Raw genomic sequence first — 23,169 nt, 5'->3', positions numbered from 1 at the left:
TTTCCAGAGGAATATCTGTTGGAAGCTACCGCTGTCCCTGCGGACGTGCACTGACATCAGAGCACATTTTATGCATCGCGCTACGGTTTTTTTTTTGTGCAAACGGTAGTTTTCTTTACAACATCGGGGATGCAGAGCACTTCTGAAAGGCAACAGTTTGTAGAGCTGTGAGGAAAAGTAACCTCAATACTTTTATTCGTATTTTAATGCGTGTTCGTGTCGGCGACAGCGTCACATGTTAAATGACTTTAATAGGTATAACATAAAAATGTGTAAGTGTCTCCTATGTGGGGTATTAAGTGAGAAAACGTGTAAAGACAACCTTTTATAAGGGGATTAATTTACTATTTCAAGTAGCCACTGAATTAATATTTACTTTGTTTAATAGCCTAAGTCAATTATTAAAGTTTTAATTAAAATTAAAGTCAGGCGCAATCATAGCCTAGCAATATATGCCTTACCTTTTTAAAGTATGTTTTCATATTTCATTTTTAGCTGCTTCCAGGTCCTTTTTTACCCCTGTTGGATTGCACCTAAATGAAAATCAGATTTCATGCCTACTTATATTCATAACTATAGGCTGCTACGATCTTACGGTTAAATGCTAAGTCAGTGGAATAGCGCATTGAAACTTCCGCGTTGACTCGGGCATCAGACTTTGCCGCCTCTCTCTCCTTCGCTGCTGCAACCGTGTTGCCTTTGCGGTGAAATACGAGCTCATATTCACCGTGGGCCTGCAGAAGCACCTCCAACTCCATCGCTGTGAAATATGTTGATCTGTTATTTACCGTTGTCATGGTGACTCGTGATATCGGGGCTCCATTGATGATGGCTTTTTTTTTTATAACAGTCATGCACGCGCTTAACTCAGGGTGAACATCGTCAGAGTTGATTGAACTAACGCAGATCAGCTGTACTGGAACCAGATCCTCAGAGTTTCACATCTCACAGTAAGTCAACTCAGAGTTCAGGGATAGACTCAGAGTTTGTTGAACCTCATGCTGCAGGTGCCACTGGTCCTTTTTGCCATCAAACCAGAAAGTTAAACACAGTCCAATTTCAGCAAACCCTCGTTTGATTGCTGGATTTTTGACCATGTACCAGAGGGGCTGAAGGAGATCCATCTTGGTTGATAACAGTACGCTATGCTCTATCATTGCAATCTGTCCATAACATCTTGAGTGGGCAGGAATAGGTGTGCTCTATTTAACAACAAAGGCCTACTGAGTGGGCACCATCAGAGATCAAGAGCTATCCAGTCCAGATTAAATTGCCCATGCTTCCACCCATTAGCTTTGATGACTCACTATAGCTGGCTTCTGGCAGCACATGTCAAGGACACTGCTAACCTCTAAACTGAATAAGCAAATCTGTGCCAGGCAGACAACAGTGGGAAGAGCACACATGAACTGCACACATGGCCGTGTTTACAATCAACATCAGCATGTAATATGAGTTGATCAACCACCAACTCATACAAATAAATCTAATTGGAAGCATAGCCTGAGTGTGTCTGCCTTGTGTCTAAAGTACATAGTTCTATTAATGATTATAAATGTGTTCCTGCTTGGAATACCTTCTCCCAGATAGATATGTCTAATTAAACTGCTTATAATCTAGTCATAAAACCCAACAACTACACTAGCACTAGAATCTAAATGAGATTACTATTGAGAGCATACATTTAGCATATGACCCAGGCTGGGATGCTGCAAATACATGGCCAGTTAACCTTCTGCTTCGAGCTTGGAGGCTTCCTCCAGCAATAACCTTAATCCCCAGTTCACCTTTGATGCATTTACGACAGCTCGGGCAGCATCGTGCGGATTTGATGTAATACAATCTGTGGGCTACATGCATGGATCTGCCATTGAACATGAACATGATCTGTGGAACATATGGGCCGATTTGAGTCAGCCGTCCTGCATGCATTACAAATCAAGATGGTGATGCTTTCACTTACATTTGAGGAGAGATAAACCACATCTTGCTGTGTTCGCCACATGACACTGACCAACAGCCCTCCTATTACCACTGCTAACACAGGCCTGGTGTAAAAAAACAAAAAAGAGGAAGAAATATTGTTTAATTACACGTGTATGTCCAGGCTGTTTGTGTGCAGGCAGTCGGTCGAAGCGCATTACATAACAGGACGCTCCAAGTCGCCTTCAGGCGAAGTCGACAGCTCTCCGTGTTCAAATGAAAGCTCACACTACACATGGAGACACTGTACTATTGGATAGCCCGAAGTCAGCCTGGAGTCTGCACACTGCATGAAGAACACAACTCGACACACATCGCCGCCTTTACCAACTTATCAGGAGTATAAACATTCCGTCGGGCAACTTGAATCTTGGCAGTGTATCTCCTGATACCGCGGCCCGGTTCACACGACTGGAGTGAGCAGGGATAACGGGGGTCTACACACTGGGCCTGTCTCCCTCAATATAAACGTGTACGTCATTATGTTTAGACTCTAAACAGGTCACCCGGCGAGAAGAAATTGGTGAGAATGCTGTGGGCCACAATGCAATGTGTGAAACAGCCGATCTGCGTCTTAACCGCGGCATCGCGTGATAAATAAAAAGTGTGAAATTAATTGCCTGTGACTACACACATGGTGATTAGTGTGTACAGTCCTGCAGAACAGGTCAGGCTCCTGAACGCCGCCGCGTTTGTCACAGCAAAACACTGTACTACAAGTCAGCTGTTGGCAATTTTTTTTCTTCCCCCAACTGCCGAATCATCTATACTGCGTTACAGTGTAGCCGACCCGCAACAAATACAATAACATTGTGCAGAGCAGTTGCCCAACACAGCCGCGGGAAAGCTGAAGAGAGGCAGCGTAGCCTACTTACCATTGGACATCCTCGTTACATGAGTAACTATAACACCGCAGTGGAGCTCTGCGTTCGGTCACACGCAGCCGCCGTCACGCGCTTCAGATGCGGGTCCGTCGGTCTGGGGGAGAAGGGTCGCTTCCACCGGGGAACGAGGAAGGACTGCGAATGAATGTGGCCGGACAACCTTCGCTCCTCTCAGAGCTACAGTACATTCCCACCGCTTCGACCTCTCTCTCTCTCTCTTTCTGTCTCTCTCTCTCTCTCTCTCTCTCTCTCTCTCTCTCTCTCTCTCTCTCTCTCTCTCTCTCTCTCTCTCTCTCTCACTCACGCACACACACACGCACACAACCTGCATTCGTGAACACTAGAGTCCCCTAGAGGTGGCACGAGTGTGTCTCTTCCCGCGCGACTGTGATTTACACATTTGCTGTCGTGTGGCCTACTTGTTATTATATCTCACTTCAACATCAGCTCCCAAATTACAACACAAAACATACATCACGAAACATGCATTTCCATTTTTAAGGGGCAGGAAGTAATTAAAAACTCGAGCGGTGCTGTCAAACTGCACATTCAGACAGCGTTATAGCACCACCTAGTGGTGGTGGTGTATAATCACTGCAAAGATCCCCAAAGCAGTGAGACTGAAACTACTCAATCATTTGAAGAGGGAGTGTAAAAGAGTAAAACAATAAAGACGTTAAATAAAGAGTGTTACGTTTAATGGATGTACAACCACCCAGTCCACACAACCCATCACATGATTAACTGTAATCTGTAAACCAGTAAGGCAACACAGGTGTTGACACAGACGCACATGTTTACTTTTCACCCTTTAAAACAACTATACACATCCTGGAAGATCCCACCGGGAACATTAGACATTCGGTTACAGTAAACTGTTACACCCTATACTGCATAGCATGCGTTGATATGAAGTAGAGCACATAGAGTAGATCACCATACAGTAACCTTAAGTGTAGTACAACCACACAAGGCACGGCCACAATAGCCTGATACTAGATATCCCCAAGCAGGGAAATCCTAGTTTCACAGCAACAGACACATAAGAACACGTATATTCTATTGAAAAACTAAAATCTACACCAAGTATGAAACATAAAACATATACACCAACATACATATTAACAGTAAAGTGCATTCAGTTAAAGCATAGTCCAAATAAAGAGACACGGAGGAATAATAATTTATTTTAAAAAGTATAGAAGTTATAGGAACTTCAAATATAGTTATTACACTTGTGGAATTAATACTATTCATACAGTTATCGTAAGTCCAGTGAGTAATGCAGAAATGAGATTGTAAAACAATTGACAATAAGGTAAGGCGTAAACCCAACTTCCCTTTGTTTGTTTGACCAGCAGTCGGCGCTATTGCCCATCAAGAGTTTCTACATTCTTCTCTCCGCAGGATGGCCTCCAACTGTAGTTTAATTCTGTTCACTCAAATATGTTGTTTTTTTTTAAATTATTGTTCAGTTACTTACCTTTATGTATTTTCAGTGTGACACTCAAAGGCAGTTTTCACATTCTTCTGGAGGAGTTTACCTGAAAACAAAGTTTGGCACATTGCTAAAAGCATGATTTTTTAACTTCACAACTAGTTTGGAGGCCCTTGGTCCAGTATGAAACTTGTAGCATCCTGTGTGCATACACCATATTATATTGTGTACAGCCAAGGTTTTTTTGCTTAAAAAAAATTGTGGGCCTGTCAATGTGTGTGTGTGTGTGTGTGTGTGTGTGTGTGTGTGTGTGTGTGTGTGTGTGTGTGTGTGTGTGGTGATTTTCTGTTGTCTTTTTGACATTGGCAATACAAACTGACTGGAGCGGTCGATTGACCCCGTGAATATTGAAGGCGTTTACAGGATGTGAGGGCCAAAGTGCTGGATCAGTGAAAACTGAGAAGACTCGCTTGCATCTCAGCCCTGGTCGCCTGGACATCTTCAGCCTGCGAACACACCAATATGTTTCATAAGTGTAACAAAAGATATTAACAACAAAGTAGACTATTATCCTATCGATGTGTAATGAAAAGAGATAGAGAAGAGTCATTCAATGTCTTTCATTTGTTGTAAAGCACATTGGACAGGGCCACATTTCCATCCATCTTAATTATATCAACGTTACATTCTAATACAAATATGCATGTCAGGGATCAAATTCGGGCACAAATTAAAGATGCTGATGCCAAACTCAGAGAAGACCATCACAAACTCAAAATCCAAAAAGACATTTTTCGGGGCTGTGTGAAAAGTGCAGGTCTTGCATAATTTATTGAGAAAGCTGTAATCTATCCACCCGTGTGCCCGTGCCTATGGCTTTGTGTACAGTCATTGACCATGCCGTGAATCCAGAAACAAGAGATTTTACAGCGCAGATCTCGCCGGAGCCGTACATCCAGGTGAAGCGCTGAATCGCAGCCGAGTCGTTTTCTCTCCTGTGTTGTGAGAATGTTTGCGCGAGCCGCGGCGCTCTGCCGCTAGTTGATGCCTTTCACTGTCCAGACAGTCTCTTTTTACCACCAAGTTGGGCTGAGGTGACCGAGATCTCCGTTAACTGCGGATGTCCCTGACCAATTCCGGCGTCTTTCTGCTTAACGAGGTGGGTTGTTTTCAGCTTTTTTCTTCTTCTTCTTCTTCTAGACCTCTTCGGTGGTCGACGTATGACGAATGAATGGGAGGAAGGGGGTTTGAGATCAACATGCCTGCGTCGTGCCTGCACGTCGTGTCCCTTCAGACGTAAACAAACATCGGCAGGAGCAGGTCCTTGTTGGGATACCGATGATTAAATTAGGCGGGCTGACCTCACTGGGAATCTTTCACTTCGGAGTATAGGAGCCATGCGCTGGCACTGCCCGTCTGCCAGCAGACATTACGGACAGAGGAGCTGCAGTGGGATGTAAAGTGTTTATGATGAACACTTGGACCAAAAGAAAAATAATTGGTCCACTGGAGCAACAGATGAAAACGATCATCCAGCACTGCACATGCTTCCACTTGATCTGTCATTAGGCTATGACCGAAATATTACTGTTTGGCTCCATAATCATGCAGTAATATCATATAGGGTTTAATAATAATTCATTCACATTGCATACATGCAGTCAGAGTGATAACACAGTTGTTGCTCATATCTAATATTAATGAGACAAAAACATGTATGACTGTGTACAGAGGAATTAGTCCACTGTCATCAACAACTCTCACATGTTCTGACTCTCATCCCACTAACGTCAGTACATGTGAGACTGACTTATACCTGCATGCTCATGAGCTTATGAGCTCACGCTTATGTTTTGACAGTAACTTTTGCTGTATCTTTTGTTCTCAGTTTGCAACAGAAGGATATCAGGAAGAAATTAATATGTGTAAAAACTGTCCCAAATGAAAACAATGCCAGTTACAGTTGAAAGGTTAAAGGAGTGTTTGTTTGAGGAAACACACAATAAAAAGAGACATTTAGAGGTGGACTGTCGTTGGGTAAAATATATGTGTAGTTGTAAATACAATATGCATGTACATGATGCAATTCATCTAGATGACTTAGAATTGTAATCACAGTATGTTTCTAAACATAATCATATTTTTTGATATTGTGATCAACTATTGGCTGATGAATAGAAAACAGAACATTTTAACAGTGTGGTGAAATAATAATGTAATATAATTTTTAAATGTATTTATTAGGTTGTCTTTCTTGGGTTTGTGATGATGGCTGCTGATACCGTGACATGCTGTAGCTCATTCTTTCCTGAAGGTCCGATTTATATATAAATATAGAGAATGATAGTGTATTTTCAAAAAGGAACACACATTACTGAAGCTTGAGAAACTGTGGCCCACCTGTGAGATAATCCGTGATCCAGGACACCTTTGGGGCGTCCATCTGCAGCTCCATGATATTGTTTCCCTCCCAGAGAGTCTGGACTATGTTGAAGGTGCTTGAAAAGTCAAAGCATGATTTTGACCATGCTGCTAGATTTATCCAGCTTGGAAAAGGTCTTCTCGGGGAGCTCGATGGTCATTTTAGAGAAGTGTGGGATGCTTAGTTGATATTGAGAAAACAATAGTTACAGAGTTAGCAACAAACATCTTATCACATTTGACAAAAAGTTGCTTACATTTTTTTTTACGTTCTAGCGTGAGACAGAATACAAGACTAAAGTTTGGTGCATTTGGTAAAATTCAATTCTTTCCATAGCAATAGTTTGCGGAGTAAATTTGTGTGGTTTATTGTTGTTGATACATGCTCAGTCATCTAACCAACAACCCGCAAGATGTTACATAATGTGCATATGTGCCTTATCAGTGCAAAAAGTACACTGTCTGTGTGAGGAGCTGCTTGGTGACACTATCACTCACTTTACTAGCATCCTACCTCCTCCCTCCTCTTGGCTTGCGCACTTCAAACACGGATCAGCTCTGTGTTCGAACACATGCTGTACCTGCATGTCTGAACCCATCAAGCACCGTACAAACTCATGTAAGGATTTGGCAGTAGCCAGGTGTCATCTACCTCCACTCAAAAATCAAAACACAGCATCCCTGGTACCTTAAAATAGCCCCTCATCCATAATGCACCAGCAGCAGTTCTGCCCACAGAGGCGCTTCTTATGGGACGGACTGACAGACAGCTGCACTCAATGCTTGGGTGCAGCTCCCAAAACTGCTCTCTCTCTCTCTCTCTCTCTCCCTCTCTCTCTCTCTCTCTTTCCTGCCTGTCTTGCGCTCAGCGCCAGGAACTGTGGAGTTTAACTTTCAAACCTTCATTTATTCATGTTTTATTCACATCTACTGCTCATGCAGAAGTCGCATGACTCTCTCTCTCTCTCTTTCTCCCTCCCTCCCTCTTTCTCTCCTTTTCCTCCTCCGCCTCACTGTTTTCTGCAACCTATCCTATGAATTATGAATCTCAGCTTTGCTGGAGATTTTTTACACAGCCATAGTCACAGTTTTATGCTGTCAGACTGGTCTGTCTTCAGATGCATGTTGTCGATCTCACACTCTATCTTAAGCACAACTTTTTGCGCAAAAAATAATGAATGTTTTTCCTTTTTTTACATTCATTCATACATATCTATGACACACACTGTATACTTGGAAGCTGAGCAGGTGTCAAAGCACAGCCAGCCGTGACATCTACCAAACACACTCGGTGAACAGAGGGCTACACTGGAGACGCCTCCACATGTCGAACAGAGACAACTTACATGTCTCCCATATCCCCTCACCACCACCAGACTTTCTCCAGTCTCTAAACTTTTGGCTTTTTGACATGTTGAAAGCCTTAGTGGCTGAAATAACAATGTGGTAGGACTGTAGAAATGGCAGCTTTTCTTCTTTGAGTTTGTGTCTTTGTGCTTGTAAGGAACCGAACATGGTTGAAGAGTGTCCACTTACTTGTTTGTACTTTTGGTCTGGGCTTGATATCTTAGTTCCAATCAAGATAAATCTTAAGGATGCAACACACACACACACACATATATTTTAGATGACAGAAAGCTTTCAAAGCTATTTGCATAAATAAATTGTGTCCTGACTTCGACTGGCCTGCACAGACACCTGAACTCATCACCATCAAAACCCTTTTGGAACGCAAATTGTTGCAAGTCATGACCTTCAGCCACCATCAGTGCCTCACTAATGTTCAGGTGGCCGAGTGGATGCAAATGTAAATCTCTGCTGCCAGGTTCCAAAATCATGTGGAAGAAATCCCCCGAAAATTTGAGGCACTGAGAAATTGCCTGTGATTTTGGAAATAGATCAACAATCCCATATGGCCTCAATATTCAGGCATTTTGCTCATTATGAGTTTCTGTATCTGACAGTGTGCATTGATTTTGCGTCACGAAAGTAGTGAGAATAGATTTTATGTTGTGAGATTCAATTCCATCCAATATAACAGGACCTGGTGATCTTGTTCACCACAGTGATATTCTGTCCTGAATGAACCTAAGATGCGGTTGCGATACAGAGTCCCATTGGACAAGCGAAGTAGAGATGAAGGTAAGAGGGGAGCAGCAGAGAGGGTGGGAAGGATAGAGCCTCACTGACGTAGCAAAGGCTTGTGTACTGAGAGTGGTGGAGAATAAGAGAGGAGGGGGTTGTGGAGAAAGAGAGAGGGATAGACTGCTTACAAGCACGCTACAGTACACTTCAGTGTTACCCAAGAGAGCGAGCACACCATGCCTGACTAGCAAAGAGAGCGGACAAGAGAGACGGGGAGTGTGCTCTCCAACCTCCAACTGGGTAAGTGCTCTGCTATCTCTTCTCCATCTAATCGCTGCTGCAAATTGCATTGATGGCCACTATAAACATGCGTTATTTGATTCATACCGGATCAGACGGTGGTAAAAGACACAGGTCTACTTTGAAGAAACAGGAAAGCCTTTCAACTCTGCGCTTGGAATTTTGAGTGAAAGTTTGAAGAAATGTGAGTTGACGTATGCGGCTGTTAAAGTGGGGCATGGATGAATTTTCTTCTACATTTGGAGCGTTTTGAACAAATTTGATGTCCGTCCAAACTCCTCACCGTCAGCACTGACATTTCTGTGGAAAGTCTGAGTTGCACTAAAGCAGAAAATGGCATTTAATGGAGTTGTGTGACAGAGGAGCCGTTGAGGGAAGCTGTGGGCATACTTGCAAGCGTTCATGCTTTCTCTGTTGGTGGGGGGAAGGAGTACATTTGGGACCGCTAGGCTTCCTGTGTGGGGTCAATTAAATACTGCATGAGACAGAGCACTAAAAGCCTATCCCGTGAGGAGTGGAGTGCTTTCTGTGTGTGTGTGTGTGTGTGTGTGTGTGTGTGTGTGTGTGTGTGTGTGTGTGCGTCTGTGTGTGTTTGTGTGCGTGCATGCATATGTGTGTGTGGGTGTTGGCGCATCAGTGTGCAATGCCTTGATTAAATTTGATGAACCAGCAATGTTGAGAAGGCCAAAGATTCCAATTCAGCTTCTGTTTGAGTTCTGGTTTTGAAACACTGCCTCTATATAATGTTTTACCTATTAAAGACGTGAGGATGTATACTCTCTCTCTCTCATTTATTCATCTGTATGTTTGGTAGGTCTTATCTAGGACATCTCTCTGTTCTATTTGAAACATCTCCAGATGATTTCACTGTGTCTCTTGGCTGTAACATCTGCAATCTGGACACACAAATTACTTTTATTTTGATAAAACAACCCTGTTTAGTCACTTCAAATCTTGAATTCAAACTTGAAAAAAAGGTTTTTTGAGATGTAAAGCTGGAATGCGTGAATATGTAGGGCAGCATTACATATTGATAAGTCTGACATTCTCTCAGTTAGCTCAGCCCACTAGCTAAGACACAACAATTAGGCCTAACTGAAACTTAAATCAGGTCAGCATCAAACAAACACATCGGATTTAATGAAGGATGCAGCAGCACTGTGCCATTATGTGCTGTGGGCATACAGCGTTATGTGGGTTAGCTCCAGCCTCTCTGCACTTTGAAGCAGTTTGGTGAAGTCAGGTTGAGGGATCCCTGGGGCGATGAACGCCTAAGTATGCACAGCGTAGCTGGACAAGGCCGTCGACAGTAGGGATAAAGGATAGTGATTTCTGGCTGGTCTTGCTGCATCCTGCTCCTCTTCCTCCACTATATGCCATCTTCTCTGTCATCGTTATATTGTCCTCATTGCATTAGTGATATTTTTATTTGCGGTTGGCTAATACAAGAAGTGCCCAATTGTTAAACCTCCAGTACAGAGGTTTAACAATTGGGCTGATGTTACTGAGAGGACTTGATGTGTTTGGAGAGAAAGCAGTTGTGTTGTGTGTGTTGAAATGCTTTGAAAGTGTTTATTTATAGGCTGCTAAGGGCTCATTACAGTCAGGGAGAAAGTATCCTGAGGCAACATTAGAGCAGAAGGAGGGTGGAGCCGCTCAGGACAGGATGGAGTATCAATCTGGGTGGCTCTTCTATTGATTCACTCTGCCCTACTCTGGTTGCACTGGCTCCAGATGATCCACCTCAGCCTGTATTGCTGCCTCAGCTCCCACTGCACAAGGATAAGGTGCATCTTTACAAGTCACAAGGTTGGAGACCTGGGCACGTGACTGCAAAGCTTCTCTGCTTAAATCTGCCTTTTTGTTGAGGAAATCTGGAACTCTGTCCCCTCTGAAGCCAGTGAGTTCCCAGTTGGTGCAGAGCTTCTTAGTTGCTTCCAGCAAAAGATTGGTGGCACTGGGTGGCTCTGCGGAGCTCAGCAAGAAAATAAACAAAAGGGCTCAGTATCAAACCTTCATACTGTATGTGTCTGTAGCAGGACCAGTGAGTATAGAAAACTGTCTCCTCTGATCTTTCATCAGTATTTAAGACAGATTTGGCCTTGATTACATTGTATTGCCTTGATTAGATTGTACATTTAACGTTTGAGACCTTTGGTTTCTTTTGTTAAAAAAACAGACAAACTTTGAAATAGAAAACTGTGTGTATCCCTCAAATAATAGGAACAAGTATTATTAGGACCAAAACTCTAAAACTTCTATAAAAAAAAACACAGCCGTTCCTTCAAGATCATTAACATGCGTAACCATGTTCTCCCTTTGAGTCATTTGTGACGGCCTGTGTACACTTTGAAGAAAAGTGCTAAAAAAAGAAATGTGATGAAGTACACCTGCATCACATCACCAGGAGGATTGAACAACACTAGATGTAATATCCTGCTCGAGAGAAGAAGAAAAAACATATTGCTGCAGAGACTGAATACACGCTGCAGCCTGAGCAGAGACAAACCACCATGGCTGTCTGTTCTTGTTCTCCATGTAGGCACTTAGTTCACATTCAGATGGGCTATCTGGCATCAGTGAATATAGCTGAGCCAGTCTCAAATCTGCTTTGCTCTTTCTTGGGGGAATTCATCAAAACTCAGTGAACTTTGACAATCCTCCGCTATCCTCTCCCCACTGCCAACCCCAGTCTGTGATGTGAGGAGGGGAAGGAGAAGAGAGGAGAGCTATATTTAGACCAACTGGACAGCAAAATATAACCAAAAAAAAGATTATTCTGCTAATTTCTAGTCATATTGTTCTAATTTAGTGGCTGTCTTTCTCCCTCTGCCCTTTTCTTCTTTGAACCTTTGGTTTTCTTCACACTCTTTCACCTTTTTTTCCTTTTCCGAATCATTTCTGTCTCCCTCTCGTCCGTTCAAGTTAAGGATGAACACTAAAACAGTCAACACGCATGACATGGAACACATTTATAAAACTCAATATCTCTATGTTTGGGTTTTCTCTGTCTTGCGCCATCATTCCAATTTGCTATTCAGGTATGTTTCCTCTCTTTTTTTTGTTTCTGGTTCTCCTTGTGTTTTCGCTCCCTCTCCATCTTTGCATTCCTCTCCCGCTGTTTGAAACGCTGCTACTCAATGGCTGCTTAATGCACAACACTAATGATGAAAATAGTCCCCCAATCGTTTTAGCTCCAGGGGCATCCAAGGATGCTAGTTGCTCTGACTAAAATAACTTGTGTGTGCATGTGTTTGTTTGCTTGCTTCTCTTTAATTTCAAAAGCCATGGAGAAAAAGAGCCCTGAGACATTTTATTTCTGAATACCCTGGTGGAGTGCACTTAATTCTTAAGCAGCTAAAGTTGAATGAGGGTGAGGAAGTGCTTGCTGCCAGCATAATGGATGCTAAAGTAGGGTCCTCACAGCCTGAGGCAACCTGGAGAGAAGGCACGCAAACCCGGCTTGCTGAACGACAAGGATACACAATAGAGATCTCTCTGCTGGCTGATTAAGACATCTGATGGACTCTAGATGGCTGCTTGCTGACTCACCGTCAGTTCTGTTCTGTAGGCTCATGCATCACCTTCCTGTCAGGAGGATGGTGCAGGGCAGGCAGACAGGCGGGCACAGCCCTTCCTCTCCTCTCCTTCTCTTCATATCTCCGTTCATGTCCTCTTCTCATTCTGTCTCCCGGGTCCTCGGCTAACTTCACACCCTGTTTGTAGCAGTCACCTTTAAATCAAAGACATGGCAGAGGAATGACAATTACAGACTCAGTTGTCTTAAGAAGTCCTATCTGGGCCAGTGAAAAATGATGCTCTGCAGTGTGAGAGTAAACACCAGACCAGCCTGGTTGATTTAATGTCACATATTCAGGTTAAAGTAGAACATAAGAGACATAAAAGGAATGTATTAATGTGATGCTGGAATGGGATACAAGAGATTTGTGGCGTGTTGGGCCGACTCGGGGGAGAGGAGAAGAGAGAAGAGGAGAAGAGAGGAGAGGAGAGGAGAGGAAATGAAACCAGAGAAAAGCTCCTTTTCTTGTATGGACGCCGGCTCAAAGCTGAATAAACCCACTGTACTGTACCAGTATGCCAGCATGTACACACCAGTGCTGCAGTCAGGGCATCAATTTTGTATAGGAAATGGCTGTTGAGGCAGCGCAGCAACGTCAGCTGTGAAGCACTTAGGCTGAGCGCGCCTCCTTCTCGCTCCCCCCTGTAACCACGGGCTGAGGGAAGGAGGGTTCCGCCTTTTCTGTGCAATGGGGGAGAAGAGAGCGCTGGCAGCAGAATCATGTCTGCCTCCGACTCTAGCGCTACAGGACTCATCTGTAACAAGGTACGCTGTTGATGCGCCCCTCTCTGTTTAATCACTCTGCATGCAAACTCAGTCTCTTCATTCATGAGTCCCCTGTCTGTCTGCTCTGAGACGTCCTCTTTCTCTTTTTCTCTTCCCCTCCCTTCTCACTATAGTCTCAGCAGAAGTCTATTCCTGTTCACTCACTTTGCCAGCATTTCCCCACTTCTCTCTTCCCTCCCTGTTTATCGTCTTCTCTGGACGTACAGTAAAGTATAGCACGCATACAGTTTGTCTCTCTATCTCTACTGTATCTCTTCAGGCTACTTTACAGCTTCACATTGAAGTTGTACCCCACTGGGAAGGCCATCTGTTGAATGTCAAGAATTTTGACCGTTAATTTGTTTGAGTCTTATCTCCTGTCTTTTTATCAAGTAATTCCACTACTATCCATCCACAGCACAGCAATGAATTACTGTGTGTGGAAACACAAATAGCAATCTCTTATTGGAGAAGTAAAGCCCTTCAAAAGCTTGCATTAAGCATGATCATGATATTTTGGCTGTGTTGGCTCGTCAGTGACAAGCATTGTAAAATCCTTATTTTGTCTCTTGATGAAACACAAAGGTACATTTATATATTTGGCTCTGACGAAACAACTAGTAAAGCACAGAGGCATCTATCAGCTTTATTCATGAGTTGACAAAGTAAGTGGTGATAATATCAGAATATCAGACATATATCACACAGTTGAATCCTCTAAGGAAAAGAGAGAATGAGCAACAGCAGCAGAAACTTTGTCTTTTCCCACAAGTCTTTTCAACATTTTACAACTCCCTGCCACTAAATGAAGCCATTTTGTGACATTGCATTATGTCACTCTTTGTATTAAAAGCTCAGCCAGCTAATCTTAATCTTAAATAATGTCAGTAGGGGGGGTGACAGGGAGCAACGCACCACTAGTGGTGACAAAACTCTTCACAGGTCAGGTGATGTATCAAAATAGTCCAATGTTTGTCCATCAATGTCTCCACTCTTGCGATAGCTTTGAGAACAGTGTGGTTCAACATGTTATCCTTAATATCTGATTTCTTGCATCTGCAATTGAAACTCAAAAGCAAAAACCAGAAAGAAAGTGAAATAAATCAGAGACCTGTGCACTGTTGAAGCTTGTTGGGAATGCATACAATATTACAGGAAGCAAAGCGGTGGGATGCTGTAAGAAAGGATTTAGGGAATGGGTTTTAGTTTTCTCATATTGTTCTTTTTGCAGGAATATTCACTTTAGTCGATCAAATCAAACTGAAACGTTGCAACATCACAGAAGAGTGTTTAAAATACAGAAGGTGACAATGTATAGCTAGTTTGCGCTCAAGAGACCATCTGGATATCAATCCCCTCAATCCATCCATCTGCAGAGCTCCATGTGCTTTAATTAGGTTTTGTTGCTTCTGCTGGAAGACTCTTCAGATTCTGCTCCACCTCTGGCAGCCTTTGATATTCAAATGAATTCCAGAAACTCTACGCTGGATTCAGCAAAATAATGTTTTTGTGGAATGGGAAAAAGCAAAGGATGGATGGAAAAAGTGGGCTCGAGTGAGGAGACAGGTAGAGAAAAAAGGTAAGAGGAGGATGACGTTGTTGAGCTAAATTTATCTTATGTGGGTGCTCCTGTCTGGTGTGTGAGGAGGCTTCCAGCCCTGCACCCAGCTGGGACTCCAGCCACCGGGGAAGAGCAGGATGCTGATGGAGTGAGAGGACAAATGATCGGATGAGGTGAGCTTTGGGAGACTTTTAGCAGCAGGGAAGTTTACATGTTTATTAAAGAGGACAGCAGGTTCTGAGTTTATGTTATTTTCTATGACAGTGTTGCATAGAAAAGACGCTGCTTTTGCTTTTGTGCTCAGAATGTTTTTCTGTTTGTGATTTGATGATTGAATTCCGAAAGGAGAAAAAAACATGCATGGAAAACAGTTGGATTAGGCCGGCAACTGAGTATTGTTCTTAATTGCCAGGTTGCTGCCGAGACTGGGCTGTAAATTAATGCATTTATATTTTTGTATTCTGGCATAAAATACATCACATGGGTTTATTGATATGCAAAGAAATGTAAAACACAACAATGACTCAACACATCAAATTAGAATGTATTTCTTTTGTAGACACAACTCTCACGCCACATCTTTGCTTGATACAGACCAATCTGGATGGATAGATGGATTTTGTAGCATTATCCTGCATTATCAGGACTTTTGTCAGAGTTATTTATTAGTGTGCGGTTTTCTGGATCTTTGCCACAAACTGGTGTGCCTGGCTGAGTGGATAAATAGACTACACGCACTGTGCTGGTTGTTGGTGTTGTTGCTCTACTCACACTCATGTTCCCCTGAGACGGTTGCTTTGAAAAGCTGCAGGAACGTACCGGTCATTGCTCGGGAGATCACATGGCTTCAGGAAAGGACAGGCAGGTTGAACAAGGAAGAGGAAATGGGAGACACGGAGGAAGATGTAGGTTATCTGTTGGGAGCTCCACCTGCGCTACTTTTATCTTTACTATATCATGAGTAATTCTAAGCACGTAACAGCTGCTATTAGGTGTTAGGTATGATGTTGTGGCTGATTTATCTCATCTCTGCCTGGACTACAACAATTATTTCTCTACTGTCTTGTTCTCCTTTCGTTTAGGGTTCAGCCGATTCCTACACTAGTCGACCCTCGGATTCCGACCTGTCCCTGGAGGAGGACCAGGAGGCGTCTCGGCGTGAAGCCGAGCGCCAGGCTCAACTGCAGCTAGAGAGAGCCAAGGTCAGAAATGTCAATGCTCGTCTTTACATGATTTATTGTTTATAGAACCAAAATGAATCTCATAAATACATATAAGTTAATGATATAATTCATATGTAACATACTGTGTGTTCTCTGCTAACAGTCCAAACCAGTAGCATTTGCAGTGAAAACCAATGTGAGTTACTGTGGGGCCCTTGATGAAGATTGTCCAGTCCAAGGTGCTGCTATTAACTTTGAAACCAAAGACTTCCTGCACATAAAAGAGGTGAGAGGCCTTCAGCATTAAGATCAGTGTGTGACATGCAAGACATTTATTGTTAAACTTGATTCATGTCAACACATTTTGCAGCACAACTCCTGAGTTGTAAAAAGTGTGTTTCACTCTCATGCAGAAATACAACAATGACTGGTGGATCGGTCGGTTGGTAAAAGAAGGGGCGGACATCACTTTCATCCCGAGCCCAGTCAAACTAGAAGCCATGAGGATCAAACAAGAGCAGAAGGCAGCAGCAAGGTCAGAGGTCACACAGCGCTGATCGATCTCTGGCCGAATCCCAATGTCCCTCAAAAGGCTTTAAGCCCTGAACCCTCAGGGACTCAACTGGTAAATGGTTGAGTGTGAGAGGCTGCAAGGGCTTGACAAGGTGTAAATACCAATGAAACAGCACTTTGCTGTGTCATATCACCATAACGTCATACTATTTTATATAAAATTGGGGGTATTTATTTTATATTTGTTTCTCCCTGATTTGAACATCCTTTCGACTCTTTCCTCAGGAGACATGAAGGAGGTCATTTTCAAATAATCTATTTACATGTTTTTGACAAAATAGCTTAAATAACAAAATGAAAAGAAATGGTTGATGAATAAACCAGCTGACGTTCCTCTGCTTTCATTTGCTTTTATGTACTATCTTTAATCCTTAATGTTTCTGTGTAAATGTAATATGCCAGGCTAAACTCCCATGTGCCATTTTAATGGATTTATGGAAAGTGTTCCTAAAAGGCTCAAAATGTCTTCACAAAAGCCTCCCAACACACCAGGATGTGACAGCGGGACAGCCCTAAGCGCATCAAGGTCCATGAGTCCATGAGCAAGGCGATTGGGATTGGGCCTCTGTTATCGCTCCTCTACTTGACTTTCTATCTGTCGTTCTGTCTCTCTGCGTTGCCCTAATTCCACCAGTTTACTGTCTCACTCTTTGAAACTTGTTTTTTTCTGGCTTTGACGTAACGAGCTCTTGCTCATGTGTTGCTCTGTTTGGGAAGTCGTTCTTTCTAAATTGCATCCTGAGGGGATTCTCGCATAATGAAGCTTTGCATTATGTTGCTCCACAGGAAAGGAGGGAACGCTTCATCTGGAGGCTGGAGGTCCACCCCGCCATCTGCAGGTAGGCGGGACTGCAGGAGACTGCTGCTATGTCTGTCTGCTCTGCCGCACAGGGTCAGATGTACATACATCCTGGCCTAAAAGGTTCACTTTTGGAAGAAATGTGTGTGTTTGACTCTGGAAACACACTTTGTTAGTTTTCCTCCAAAATGTACATACAACTTGTAAAAGGATACTTTCTTGAAGAACCACAATGTATCTGTACTTTTCAGTCCAGCGTGGCGTACATGTCTGTTAACATACTCTTAGTGGAAGTAGTACCACGCTAGTAAATGTCCAGGTCCTAACGGAAATACTTTTTGCCACTTATTAGCTTTTGTCCTCCTTGTTTAATGTTCGTTTTGTTTATTCTGAAAGCCAAACAGAAGCAGAAACAGGTATGTTTTCCATTGGGCCGCTTCCTTATTAATTATTGAAGAACACCCTCAATTATAGTTCTACATTGTATGCATTTGTATAGTTCTGTACATTCAGAGCAGCTACTACATCTTAGCTAAATGCATGCGTTATTACAGTAAATCCAATTGACCATGTTATATATATATATATATATGTATATGAATGCCACCTCCAATCCCTCTCTGTGCTTGTGGCATGTGCAGACTGAACATGTTCCTCCGTACGATGTGGTCCCTTCTATGCGGCCAGTGGTGTTGGTGGGACCTTCGCTGAAAGGCTATGAGGTGAGACAACCTTTAGCTTTTCCGTTTGGTTCTGCTTATTCACGTCTTGTGCCGTATTTGGAGTAATTACATGGATGTTTTTGGAAATGGAGCAACTGCATTGGAGCATATTGCTGTCAGCCACAGTGTCCTATTCATAGGCTTTAAGTCAAGTAAAAAATAAGATCTGTACCTTATAACATCCGAAATGTTTTTTTTTTTTTTTTTTTATACTATAGGCAACTTTATACCACTAATCTGATTACTTTTTGATTATATGCTTACGTTTTAGCATGGTTCAAGAGATGACGATGTGGGTCAGTCCGCCCTCCACCTTTGGTTCGGATTGAAATATTTATCAGAGAGATGAAATGCCATGAAAGGTTGTACAGACGTCCATGGTGACATTAAATCCTACTGGGTTTGATGGTCCCCTTCTCTTTTTCTCTCAACCATGAAGTTGACACTTATGGTTTGGACTGTTGGATGGATTACTATGAAATTTGGTACACACATACATGGCCCCCCTTTTCTCTAGCTCCAACGTCAGGTCAAGATTTAAATGTATCTAGAACTTGGTTTACGAACAAACACAATTTTGATATTAGCATTTAGTTCATAGCACTGCTGTGCTTAAGTACGTCTTCACAGAGCCATATGTCTTAGCATGTAGTCTTCTATTATTTAGACAAATAAGCAGTTTCATACTATTACATCATGAAGTGGTCCTTTAAGAACAATATTTACCATTATTTTAATCTGTATTGAACTGTATTGTCTAAACCAGTATGGACTTGGTTTGATTCTGAAGCCTCCATTGTACCGTTAACACTGATACTAAACACTGCAGTAACATCCTGTTGAAATTATAGCACACACAACAGGAATCTCAGAGTGATGCAGAACAGCGTGCATTCCCCTTTACATTAGCGACTGTCTGTGATAGTCTCCTGAACTCGTGTAACACATATGGGATGAGATGACTGAAAACACATCGCAGGTAAACTCAATCAATCTAAGAATATGTCAATTTCGAATGAATCCGCGGATGAATATGATGAAATGTGAGGCGTGTAATTGAACACAATGTCTCTGTGCTTCAACATTTTTGCTCTGCCTCGCTCTCTCCTCTATATGATTGCGCAGGCTGTGTGCCAAGCCGTTTGCTTTGTGTGTGTGAAATATTTATGCATCACTCTGGTGATGTGCTTTGGGGATGCTCCAGTGGTGAACGCCAGCCTGCTTCCCTTTCACTTCCACTCTCATTGTCTTTTTCTCTGCTTTTTCTTTCTTGTGCATAGTATTATTTTTGGTTGCTCACCATTGTTCTCTCTCTTTCTCCCCCCCCCCCCCCCCCCCACCATCTCTTGCTGTTCCTTCATGTCTCTGTCACATCATGGACACCACTGTACACTTCATTCTTCATCCTGAAGGCCATCCATTTTTCAGGACTGTTTTAAAATAGACTGCTTTACTTCCCTTCCTCACAGTGCACAAGCAAAAACACACTTTTTCTCTTCATGTCATTCTTTGTTATCTCTTACCCATATCACGGAAAACAATAAGCTGTGCTTATTTTTCCACAAAAGAAATGCAAGGCTCTATGAATATGCACATGTTACTTCAAAAGTCTAACTATTGGAAACGAGATGTCTTACTTCAACTGTAAGTTCATTCTCAGTGAGTGAGCAATGGGGGCTTCAAGATTCCACAAAACACCAAGTAAATTACATTTAAACAGGCAAACTCCCTTCCCCTTCAGTGACCCCAATTTAAAAGATAGTTTTTAGTGCGTTTGCTCACATCTCTCGTCTCTTACAATGTAAGTCACCAACACACCGTTAGCTTGACTTGTGCATGGAGCTTCACCATGCTCCATGCACAAACGTAACAGTATCTTACCTGATGAAAGCAATGATGTAAGATATGAGCAAGACCTCCAAATGAAGAAACAAACACGTCCCATTTCTGAGGAGGACTTGGTCTCTCGGTGCTCCTTTCTGTCTGCGCTGACTCATTCCATTTTCCCCCATGAAGAATGTTATTGTTCAACAATGACATGATATTGTTACTCTTATAAGGTCTTTTCCGTCCAATTGTGCTAATAGTGTGTGTTCTCATGTGACTGCAGGTTAACTATACAACCGTTTTGGCCAAATGTTGCTTATAAATGACAAAATATGAATATCACAAATATTAGTTCTGCCTGACACTCAACAATCAAGACAACACTTTGCATTAAGCCAATGTTTAGTATTCCTAAGCCTCCTATAAACATTTGATACTTAATTTATAAGCAAGTAATGACTAAAAAAGTAATTTGACGAAAGGAGTCTGGTAAATAATAGGACTTAAAGTAAAGTCTTATACCAAAATTAAAAGTGAATGAGGAATTGTGTGTGCATAGACATATACACACATATATATGTATATATATATATATATATATATATATATATATATATATATATATATATATATATATATATATATATATATATATATATGCACACAATTCCTCATTCACTGGTATTTCATAATACCAGTCTTTTCTAACTTCTCTCTCCTCCTTATCGGTCTTCTAGGTAACAGATATGATGCAGAAAGCCTTGTTTGACTTCCTGAAGCACAGATTTGATGGCAGGTGGGTACATCTGTCTGCGTTGCTCTTCTACTGCAGCTCAGTGTACAGTAACACTGTGACCGAGCTGCAGAGCTGTTCGTGGGATCACGTTTCATGGTCGATAGGACACATAGCGATGATGATTTATTTTTAGCTGCATGAGTGTACAAGTTCATCCCGTCTTTTGAAATGGAACAGTTGTGGATGTGATGTGATTAGACACTTCTTCTTTAGGATCTCTATTACACGGGTGACAGCTGATCTATCACTGGCGAAGCGCTCGGTGCTGAACAAGAAGGCCATCATGGAGAGATCCAACACTCGCTCCAGTCTGGGTGAGTGCGAGAAAGTTGTCTGTGATGTTTTGTTGCTAAATAAAGATTAATAGCTACTAAGAATAGATGCATTGCTTTGTTCACAGCGGAGGTCCAGAGTGAGATAGAGAGGATCTTTGAGCTGGCCAAGTCTCTCCAGCTGGTCGTCCTGGATGCAGACACCATAAATCACCCAGCACAGCTCCTCAAAACTTCTCTAGCTCCCATCATTGTCTACGTCAAAGTCTCCTCACCCAAAGTAGAGCACCTCCTTATATATGTATATATATATATACATATATATATATATATATATATATATATATATATATATATATATATATATATATATATATATATATATATATATATATATATATATTGTTTATTCGTTCTCTTTTATTGTTGAATATTGTTGTTAATACCAGTAACTACAAACATTTGCTGGTTCCAGCTTCTCCAATGTGAGGATTTGTTGCTTTTTCTATGTTTTATGTCACTGTAAACTGAATGTATTTGGATTTTATACCTTTGGTCAGACAAAACAAGATATTTCAAAGTCACCTTGGATTCTCCGAACTTGTGATGAGCCTTTTCTGTATTATTTGTAGTGTTGTAGTGACTATGTTCAGATTTCATACATTATGCCATGATGCAGTGGCTTCACACAATTAAAAGAAGAAATTAGATCGTACATTTGATCACCTAAAATTCTTGGAATTGTCTTTTTTTGTGTCTGTTGCTCACCTCACAGGTCCTTCATAGGCTCATCAAATCCCGAGGGAAGTCACAAAGCAAACACCTCAACGTCCAGATGATGGCTGGGGACAAGCTTGCACAGTGTCCACCTGTATGTCACTAAATATCATTAAAATGACAGAGTTGACATTCATACAGTGATCTTTTATGGCCACCGAGTGGTGTAACTCTGTTCTCATCTCTCATATTCCTGTCTTTGACTCTTTAGGAGATGTTTGATGTCATCCTGGATGAGAATCAGCTGGAGGACGCGTGTGAACATCTTGCAGAGTACCTGGACATTTACTGGCGTGCTACCCATCTCCCCTGTTCTGCCCCTGTTAACCCCTTACTGGACCAAAGTGTGATCACCCCACCCTCAGCTAACTCCAGCCAACAAGTAAGCCAAACACACAACTGCTGCTTTTATTAACATTTTGTCTGCATTATTAATCACAACTTTTCTGCCTTCTTTGTCTTCTTTAGTTTTCCGAGACTCAAGAGTTGATAGAATGATCACTACCACAGACATAGGTGAGATAGAACAATGTTTCTCTGCCTTCCTCTGGTCGGAAGACAGAGAAACATTTTGCTACTAATTTCCGGTCGTGTTTCCTCTCATGAAATGTTCTTCTTCCTACAGGAAGCCTGTGCTGTCGGCCGGAGTCGGATTAGGAGGTCATAGAGCACAGGGACCAGGGCGCCACCAGGGGGCAGCAGCAGCCCTCATCTCTCCGAAGCCAGCCGGCAGCTTCTCTGGCCACACCAGGTGCAAAGAAGAGAACAAGAGCATAGTACGTCGAGAGAGAGAGAGATATAAAGAGCAGAAGGCTGGTGAGCTGGAGGAAGAGGAGACACCAAAACAGGGAGAGGAGCAGGAGGAGGAGGAAGATTCAAGAGAGGAGCCTCCACCTCACTGCTGCCCCCTCGGGAAGAGCTCCCTGCTCCCACCGCCACGCGACAACTCAGGGCCGCTTTCTACAGCTGCATGCCTACTGGTAACAAAAACCAGTAGAGCCATGCAGTCAATGCACGCCACCTCCCCTCATCCTTCCTCCCACCTTGACCTTGATCCCAGCTCCGTGCTTTCTGAATGAAAGTCACGTTTCCCACTTGTCAGAGCTGAGTCAGCCCATGTGTGATCAGACGCCCAGAATTGTCTGTCCCAGACACACATGGGCTAATTTAGCTCTCATTGTAAACCAATTAGACACATGTGAAGGCACAGTATGTTAGCATAC

General features: G+C 42.5%; 2 protein-coding genes across 5 annotated transcripts in view; one reads left to right on the top strand and one right to left on the bottom strand.

Annotated features, from left to right (window-relative positions):
* LOC137799902 (adenylate cyclase type 6-like) overlaps nt 1-3,089 on the bottom strand; it is a 33,065-nt gene extending 29,976 nt beyond the window's left edge. The window contains exons 1-2 of one of the 4 annotated variants that reach the window (XM_068596763.1): nt 2,859-3,089; nt 1,964-2,048 (exon numbers count right to left, since the gene is read on the bottom strand). The gene's annotated coding sequence lies outside the window, so the exon portion shown is untranslated. Of the gene's footprint in view, nt 1-461; nt 520-595; nt 666-727; nt 775-1,963; nt 2,049-2,858 lie in introns of those variants that run through there. The other 3 variants (XM_068596766.1, XM_068596764.1, XM_068596767.1) reach the window with 3 other exon arrangements.
* Nucleotides 3,090-5,213: 2,124 nt separating this feature from the next.
* On the top strand, nt 5,214-23,047 carry cacnb3b (calcium channel, voltage-dependent, beta 3b). The gene is made up of 14 exons (XM_068597226.1): nt 5,214-5,464; nt 16,100-16,219; nt 16,344-16,466; nt 16,594-16,715; nt 17,540-17,592; nt 17,949-17,968; nt 18,194-18,274; nt 20,839-20,897; nt 21,111-21,211; nt 21,298-21,449; nt 21,945-22,040; nt 22,158-22,328; nt 22,415-22,462; nt 22,572-23,047. The coding sequence occupies exons 1-13, from the start codon at nt 5,426-5,428 to the stop codon at nt 22,442-22,444; spliced, it is 1,167 nt and encodes a 388-aa protein (XP_068453327.1). The 5' UTR covers nt 5,214-5,425; the 3' UTR covers nt 22,445-22,462; nt 22,572-23,047.
* Nucleotides 23,048-23,169: the final 122 nt, after the last annotated feature.

The sequence above is a fragment of the Clinocottus analis genome, unplaced genomic scaffold, assembly GCF_023055335.1.
Source record: "Clinocottus analis isolate CAN_PGR_092001 unplaced genomic scaffold, fCliAna1.0.p SCAF_4, whole genome shotgun sequence".
NCBI lineage: Eukaryota > Metazoa > Chordata > Actinopteri > Perciformes > Cottidae > Clinocottus > Clinocottus analis.
This window is presented reverse-complemented; position numbering and strand designations above follow the sequence as displayed.

What these genes read in the sequence shown, in the direction of transcription:
- cacnb3b (XM_068597226.1), top strand. Translation starts at nt 5,426, where the DNA reads ATGTCCCTGACCAATTCCGGCGTCTTTCTGCTTAACGAG. An exon ending in GAGCAGAAGGCAGCAGCAAG is followed by an intron (nt 16,716 to 17,539) that starts GTCAGAGGTCAC and finishes GTTGCTCCACAG; the next exon opens with GAAAGGAGGGAACGCTTCAT. An exon ending in AGCTTGCACAGTGTCCACCT is followed by an intron (nt 22,041 to 22,157) that starts GTATGTCACTAA and finishes TTGACTCTTTAG; the next exon opens with GAGATGTTTGATGTCATCCT.